Genomic DNA, 8,307 nt, shown 5'->3' on the forward strand with positions numbered 1-8,307 from the left:
CTTTACATAATGTAACAGAGTTTCAATAAAAAAAAAGAACCTGCTGAATAAATGGGTAAATCAATGTAAGTAGCTTAGTGCAAAAACCTGTGTGAGAGTGACAGAGTGTGTGTTCCAGTGATGTATGGATGAGTGACCCAGTGTAAATAATGTATCTAGCAGTGTGAGTCACTGCGGTGAAAAAAGGTGTGTGGGCTGATAACACTACAAGAGTTCCAAAAGCACTTCCAATGAAAAGTGTCAAATTTATGGTTTATACAAATGCTTTACATGACTTTCACAGTCATACTGAGGGTCTAATAATATGACTTGAAACTAATAAAAAAAAAAATAAAGGAATATCAACACGCAAAGGAGTATTCAGTAAATCAGTGTCTGCAACGCAAATCACATGACTTTGCCATGGCGACTTGACACACACATTTTCTGAGCCGACTTGACATTCAACACACACACACACACATTTTCAGAACCGCTTGTCCCATACAGGGTCGCGGGGAACCGGAGCCTACCCGGCAACACAGGGAATAAGGCCGGAGGCACACCCGGGACGGGACGCCAGTCCGTCGCAAGGCACCCCAAGTGGGACTCGAACCCCAGACCTACTGAAGAGCAGGACCCGGTCCAACCCACCGTGCCCCCCTTACGACATTCAACACATTGTTTCATAAATACGGCGACTGGTAGCGTGGTGATTAGAGCTTGGAGCCAAAAGGCTGCAGGTTCGAGTCCCACCTCCAGCTTTCTATAGTTATCCAGTTGTTTGAAATACATTGGCGTGTCTTTTTGGGCAACAATAATAACCTCGCAGCCTGTCCCAGCTGCCGTCCACGGGGAGCATGTGTGCCGCGTGACAGGAGCTCTCGCGCCTCAGCCTCGCTTTGTTTACATTCTGCTCGAGCGCACGTTGTTCCGCGCTACCCGGAGCCCCATTGGCTGCCGCGGCGGAAGCTCCTCCCAGGGGCGGAGGCTGTTCGTTGCAATATTCCCAGTATGAGTAAAATTGAGTGGAAATGGCGATAAAGGGAAGAGTTCGGCTCGAGAGGGTGCGGGAGCGCTTCGGCGGAGGCTTTCCGAGGCGTTTGCGTTTAACCGCGAAACAAAGAAAGCCCTCCTTTTTTCAAATCTTCAGCAAGAAATCCCTCCTTCGGTGAATAACACCCACACACCCACCACCCCCGTCCGTTTGTGAAAACAGCTTTAATAAAATAAAACACTGACGTCGGCGTGGACCCGATTCCACAAGGTAAGTTCAGCGAAGAGTCGCCGTTCTTTTTTTCTGGTATGTAAATCCGTAGTTTTACACCGAATGATCAGATCCCTCCACCTACGGAGTGGCGCCGATGCGCATGCGCTTGGCGCGCGCTTATAAGACTTGGCGCCGGCGCCAGCTGATGCCTTCATTCATTCCCTCTGCTGCACTGGTAAGGAGCATTAGATGGCGCCGATACAGTAATATTGGCTGTGTTTTTTTTTGGTACTGTAGAGTTCAACGGAATTCCGATATAAAGTAGGCGGAAGAATATATTGTTAAAATGTATAGCGACGATAACGGTGATGTATTCGGATCTGTATTTGGGCTGGTCTCCGGTTGTGATCAGTGGCGGTTAAATTAATTTAGGTTAACTTACTGTGACTCCATATTTCCGCATTCTCCATGTTAATATTAAAAATTCAATTTTGTTCTAGTTTGTGTGTGATCGGTTGTCTTCTTAATTTAATTTCCTATCCCCGCCTAACTCAGACTGTGAGGGCGCGTTTTTTGGCGGGGGGGACACGACAAACTGAACACTTACAGGATTTGGCGCTCTTTTCTGTTACTTGGGACTCTCTCGGTGGTGTGGATGGTTGTGAGAGGAGTGATGAAGCCCAGATGAGCGGTGTGGCTCGTACTTTGTGCGGTAATCGGCCGTTTGGACACCCTCTCTGTGGAGGGAAACGTCCCCGTACGTGACAAAGGTTTATTCCTCCCGCCCGGCGAATTGGCGCGCAGCGCGCGCTCGCAAACCCGCAAAAATATCCCTCTTAAAGTTCACATTTTCCACACTTCTCGCGAAAAATGTGCCGTTCAAAGTGCATATTTCTCCCGGGGTTTGCTGTTAACTTTGTTAATTTGTAAAAGTCGCCTGCATTTTGTGTGAAGAACTGCGGTCCCGATATACCGCCACACAGGACGGAGGGCAACTTTGAAACTTTGCCGCCTAAGAAACAACTGACTGAAATCTAAGCTTAAAATATTACAATAACTGTACTTGTTGTCGAACTTCACTCACTGCGATTATTTTATTGCCCTTATGATAATTTAAGTATAATTTTTCGCGGTATTTAATGCATTTTTTTTCCCTGTCTTAGGAACTTCGGTGACTGAGGCAGTTAGAATGTTAAGACGGAGGTAAGTTTTCTTTTTATCTGAACTCCCAGGCTATTTTTCTTTTCTTTTTTTAGCGTTAAGTCTATTTCTTTATTACAGTCTGTTTAAACGTGTTACACGGAGGTCCACGTCGTTGTAACGTTTTTTTGTTTTTTTTTTTTTTTTTTTTTTTGTTTTGCGACACTTAATCCCCACTGTGTTTCGTTTTGTTGCTTTGTAACTTCTCGTTTTCTTGCCCGGACTTGTTTCTTCTTAAACTACTCAGCGATAACAAACATGTATTTTTTTTTTATTTATTTTTTTTTCCTTCCTTGTTCTCACACAAATATCGTTGAAACTTATAGCTTCTCTCTTCTTTACTCAGTGGTCGTGTGACACTGCAACAGAAGGATGGAAACAACGTGGTGCTCAAAGTAAAAGTGGCCAAAAGAAGGAAAGCAGGGGTTTGTACAAACATCTTACACTTTTTTTTTGTGTTATTTAAACAATTCAAATTCTCACAATGCAAGAAGACTAATTTATCCAGGGGGATGTAAATAAAAATTACAAAACACTCCAATAATCAGACATTAACACCTTAAAAATATTGCAATTATTAGTCTTAATGGCCTTATTACACTGTGTGCATATACTGCTTAGATTCTTTAGGAAAAACAGAATTTTTAAATGTGAAAATCTGCACCCATATATTTGGCTGAAATGATTGATAAATTTGATATAGGCCCGTTTCTCTGTAATTATATCAAAATGTGAGAATCCAAACGGCATATTCATGGTGCAAAGCAAAATTCTTGGTTTAGCAATGGATTTAGAGACATCTCTAGCTTTTTGGCCTAACAGTGCCAGAAGAGGTGAGGCACAGTCTGAGTGCAGGTTACAAAAAGAACAGTTTACACCTACCCCATGCTTGAATTTTTTGAGAAAATACTTTACAGGGTAGAATTTGTGTATAATCTTAAGATATTTCCTTACTCTTGCTGGAGAGTACAGGCAGTCCCCGAATTACAAACGAGTTCCGTCTGTCTTTAAGTCAGATTTTGGCATAAGTCGGAACAGTTGGGTATGGGGGGTATCCAATGTCAGTTTGTCAAGTGTTTTACTTAGTGTATAGTGTACCCTTCTATGCATTAAAAAAACAGTAAACACTTTGGATACACTAAAACATCTTTAATATAACAATACAGTAATAAATCTAAGTACAGTATTTGTAATAGACATGGAAAGAGATGATGATGATAAATGTCACTTCTCATGATGAATAGAGGACTGTCATGGAGAAGGCTGGACCCAAGTGCAGGATCATCTTTTAAGAGCCAAAGAACTAAATGTGTTCTCTTGGTCGGCTTGCGAACTGAACAGAGGCAAAGACCTGAAATCCTTGAGGAGGGACAAGGCGGGTGGTTGTTATCACAGAGAAAGTGTGTGTGTGTGTGTGTGTGTGTGTGTGTGTGTGTGTGTGTGTGTGTGTGTGTGTGTGTGTGTGTGTGTGTGTGTGTGTGTGTGTGTGTGTGTGTGTGTGTGTGTGTGTGTGTGTGTGTGTGTGTGTGTTCCATTGGTGTTTCACTGTACGTACTCTTTAGTTTAAATTGTGATTTGTTTCCTTTTCCTTGGATGCATCACCATCACATTTATGATTTGGAGGGTAAAAGCAAAAAATTAAAGCCAAATAAAGTAACACGACACTGTTAACGGGAGAAGAAGGAAGTCTGTCCTACCTTGGGCACACACGTCCTGCCCATGAGCTGACAAACTGCTTTAGATGTGCAATGTTTTGATGTTCTCGCCAAAGTGGCGCCTCTTTATTATGAACTATATATATTATATAATAATTCCAAAAAAAGTTTTTATATATATATATATATGTAACTTTTTATATCTTAAGTTTTCATTTGATTGTTACTAAAGGGTGACAAAAAAAAATGAACTTCTGGTTCATAAATTGGATGTTCATAACTCAGGGACTGCCTGTATTTGTGAGTCAGCAGCCAAGCTTTCTCCCATGAAACATTAAAAGTATCATTTATTACTCTTATTGCTGGTGCATGTACTTGTAATATTGGTTAAACTTGGGAGAATCATTTAAAAACTGATGTCCATCTTGTTTCAGAAGGGTGGCAGAAAGAAAGTTCAGCTTTCCAAGAAAAAGCAGAGTTACGAGATCCAGGTTAGACCTTTTTGTTTTTCAGTTAAATATTATTTTCACTTAAATCCTCACTACCTGTAGTGATTGCTTTGCATTTTTCACCGAAACTAATGTCCACAAAGGATAACGTTAAAGACACTGTCATCTATAATAAATATTGTGTCTGTGTCTGTGTCCTTGTCCTTCTGCCATCAGAACCTGTGGTCTGAAGAAGGGGCTGGCCCTTGCATCCTAATGGAGACCCCATACAAAGAAGTGAAGTCAACAAATGACCTGTCAGGGTTCAAACAGTTTAGGTTCAAGAACCTGTTTGTGAAGCCCTCACCTCTTCCCTGTGTCAGGTATGCTGTGTTTTCAATCATCCCAGCTGATGTTGTCAAGTAGTGATTAAAAAAGACCTCAATGGCTTCTTGGTGACATACTCAACCGAACAATGTAATGTAATCATCCCTGGTGATAGCTTTGCAATTTGATTATCTTGAGCGTTTTGACCTTTTTACACTGATCAGAGACATGTCCCAACTGAAGACTAGTTAGCTCAGCACTTCTGTATCTATGGGGGGGTGAATGACTGTTTCACATATTTACTGTTCCTCAGCTTTCTAATCTTGTCTTTCCGTTGTCAGTATGTCATGCTAATAAGTATTTGAATATGTAAGGAAAAGCTCATTTGATAGGTGTATATAATTCAAACTTAAGTTCACATTTTTAATGAACTTTTTAAAATTTCCTGTGAACTTTGCTTTTGATAGCTGGGCCAGCTCTGATGATGTGTGGATTAAGATGCTGAACAAAGAACTGAAGTATGTCCATGACAGTGGGTTCATGGAACAGCATCCCAGTCTGCAGCCAAGCATGAGGTCTATTCTCCTTGATTGGCTTATGGAGGTAAGAAAAATGGTGACAAACTGTTCACTGGACAAAATTGGGACTGCAAGTAGTCTTGCGGTGACTCCCCTCTGTATGGTATACTCCTGCAGCACTGTTTCTAGTTCCTCTGTTTAGGAGAGAAACTAAGTTGCTGTGCATTTTAATTGAAAGGCAGAATTTTTTTTTAATGTACCATAATGGCTTTTTTTTTTTTAAAAAAACCACCAGGTGAGTGAAGTGTATACCCTCCATCGAGAGACCTTCTACCTGGCACAGGACTTTTTTGACCGGTTCATGATGACGCAGAAAGACGTCCAGAAGAACCGACTCCAGCTCATTGGAATCACATGCCTCTTCATCGCTTCAAAGATTGAGGTGAAAGCTCTTTTGCATTACTTGATTTGAGCTGTTTTAAGCTCAGTGATCTTTTGGCCTTTGCTTAATGTAATCAAGATGTAAACCTGGAGTAACTTTACAGTCATCCCCCAAACCACTACAGTGTCACATACTTGCTACTAACTGGCCTTTGCCTTCCCCCAGGAAATTTACCCTCCGAAGCTGCATGAGTTTGCTTATGTCACGGATGGGGCATGCGATGAAGAGGAAATACTGGAGATGGAGCTCATTGTGTTGAAGGTATGCCTGTCACTTATGAGAGTTGCATATATGAACTTGTATTTTGTGGTTTGTATATCTTTCTTCCCCCTGATCAATTTCAGGAATTGAACTGGGATCTCTGTCCTGAGACGGTCATTTCATGGCTGAAGTTGTACATTCAGGTGGCTTCCTTGAAAGATGATGACAATCTTCTAGTACCTCAGTTTTCTCAGGAAACATTCATACAGGTCACACAGGTGAGTGGACATTGCTAGTGTTGTGCAAAAAACAATGATCTGAGGTTCTAGTATATCATCTAACTGGGCAGTAAATGTTCTCTTCTCCCTTCTCCAGCTTTTAGATCTTTGCATACTGGACATAAATTCCCTGAAGTTCCAGTATGGCATATTGGCAGCTGCTGCATTTTGTCACTTTACCTCATTTGAAGATGTTAATAAAGTTTCAGGTAAGGAAACCCCTTCAACAAATGTTCAGATTTGGACAGCAACAGTACAAAACTGTCCTTCTCACCAAAATGGGACTGGCTGAGAAGCAAGTCTCAATTGCTTAGTTGGGAAGTTTTTGTTTTCAAATGTTTTGTATCTGTTTGGGCTAAATACTGATTAGGGTCTTTGACTGTGTCTCTTCCCCTCCCTGCTAAAAAGGTTTGAGTTGGGACAGTATGGTGGACTGTGCAACCTGGATGCTCCCATTTCTGCGAACCACTCGGGAACGTGCGCGTGTACAGCTGAAGGACTTCAAAAAGGTGGCCCCAGAAGACCGACACAACATCCAAACCCACGCAGACTACCTGGCCATGCTGGTGAGGACCTTCTCTATACTCTTCTCCAATTGGCACATATTATGTAGGCCACTCTGTCAGTGACCATCTTCTGTTGGTGTCCTGTATATCAGCAGGATGCTGAAGTGCTCCTCCTGCAACATGTAGTTTGCCAGCAAGTTCAGATGGGTTTTCTTCTCACTGATCCTTTACCCATCTGTCTCCTATAGCAGTCTTCAGCTCTGGTTCTGAAGTTTTTGGTTCTTGAGTTGATCAGGATTCCTCTTAACCCATTAATTCTCATTCCAGAATAATGCTCACCACAAACAGCAGGAAAGTGAGGCCCAGCTGTCACCTCTGCCTGTTGGTGGAATTCTGACTCCACCTAAAAGTACAGAGAAGACCACCATTCACTGAGCCTGGAGTTTTTACAGGGAGACCATCTTACTTGAGCAGGGTGGCCTTTGTGGCTCCCCCTGCTTGAGAACAGTTATTCCAGCAGCTTCTGTTCTGAAGGCAGCTATTTTAATTTTTTTAATTGAAAGTGGGAAGATTTTAACTGTATACAGTGCCTCCAGTCAAGACGACAGTTTTTATCAGTTTACTGACATTTACATTCTTAGGCAAAAGCATAAGAAATGTGCTCAGGAAGACCTGAGCTTTTCATGAAATGTGTCCCTTTGGATGGCAGGTTCTCATACCCAGATGGGTACAAACACCTTGTTTCCATACCAGGAGTTGAGCCTCTGGTTTCCTGTTTCACATGCAATACTAAAATGCAACCTGTTCCACTAGAGGTGTGAATGCATCAAATGCTCAAACTTTGAGTGTTTAGCAGTTTCTCTTTGCAAGCAAGTCTTTTGATGGGAGAACTGTAACACTAGTGTCTTTAAAGAGGATTTTTGGAAGTTGAAATCCATTCATACAGAAGTTTATTTTAAAATACCTCATTGCAACACAGCAAAACTACTTCAGTGCATGTGCCAATCCTGGGCTTTCTGTTCATTGGGATTTCAGCTTCTTAAGAATTACTCAGTTTTTAAATCTTCACTTTACCATACTTGTGTTAAAGGAAATTTACTTTATTTGAAGAAGGTGCTTATTGGGGAAGGTGTGACAAAGAAATTGATCTACACCACCTAGAGTGGATTGGGGTCCTTATCCTTTGGGAACAGAGTTTCCTGCCTAACTTACTGGTAACTGAATTGGAAGTTTATACAAATTTTTTTTTTTTTGAGCTGCTGGCAGACCTTTTCTTTACTGCAGTGTTTTACAGTATTTTAAAAATCTGCCTGGTTAAATTGCCACAAGCTTTACTTTTTACTTAGGGTATTAAATTGGTGAGCTGTTACTACTGCTGGAAAGGTGTTGATGTGAGCTCTCAACAGGTATGCAATGGTGCTTTGCATTTTTGTGTTGTAACATTCCTGTAAGACTTGACTCTTTTCCTCCTTATTGGAGAAGGTTAAATAGTACAAAATTAATACATCTGATATTTATTGCTGTACCTATTCCATATTTGTTCATCTGTAAATGTAATACAAT

The 8,307-nt window shown here is 41.4% G+C and overlaps 1 protein-coding gene across 1 annotated transcript; it reads left to right on the forward strand.

The window, feature by feature from the left end:
• The first annotated feature begins 2,270 nt into the window (after positions 1–2,270).
• On the forward strand, positions 2,271–7,322 carry ccne2 (cyclin E2). The gene is made up of 11 exons (XM_018762896.2): positions 2,271–2,392; positions 2,736–2,814; positions 4,479–4,535; positions 4,710–4,855; positions 5,267–5,402; positions 5,613–5,759; positions 5,925–6,020; positions 6,104–6,238; positions 6,336–6,447; positions 6,647–6,804; positions 7,072–7,322. The coding sequence occupies exons 1-11, from the start codon at positions 2,379–2,381 to the stop codon at positions 7,177–7,179; spliced, it is 1,188 nt and encodes a 395-aa protein (XP_018618412.2). The 5' UTR covers positions 2,271–2,378; the 3' UTR covers positions 7,180–7,322.
• Positions 7,323–8,307: the final 985 nt, after the last annotated feature.

The sequence above is a fragment of the Scleropages formosus genome, chromosome 18 (assembly GCF_900964775.1).
Source record: "Scleropages formosus chromosome 18, fSclFor1.1, whole genome shotgun sequence".
Classification (NCBI taxonomy): domain Eukaryota; kingdom Metazoa; phylum Chordata; class Actinopteri; order Osteoglossiformes; family Osteoglossidae; genus Scleropages; species Scleropages formosus.

Bases quoted from the DNA above. Each gene is read 5' to 3' on its own strand.
- ccne2 (XM_018762896.2), top strand. The intron at 4,536-4,709 runs GTTAGACCTTTT...TTCTGCCATCAG, and splicing joins AGCAGAGTTACGAGATCCAG to AACCTGTGGTCTGAAGAAGG. The intron at 6,805-7,071 runs GTGAGGACCTTC...TTCTCATTCCAG, and splicing joins CAGACTACCTGGCCATGCTG to AATAATGCTCACCACAAACA.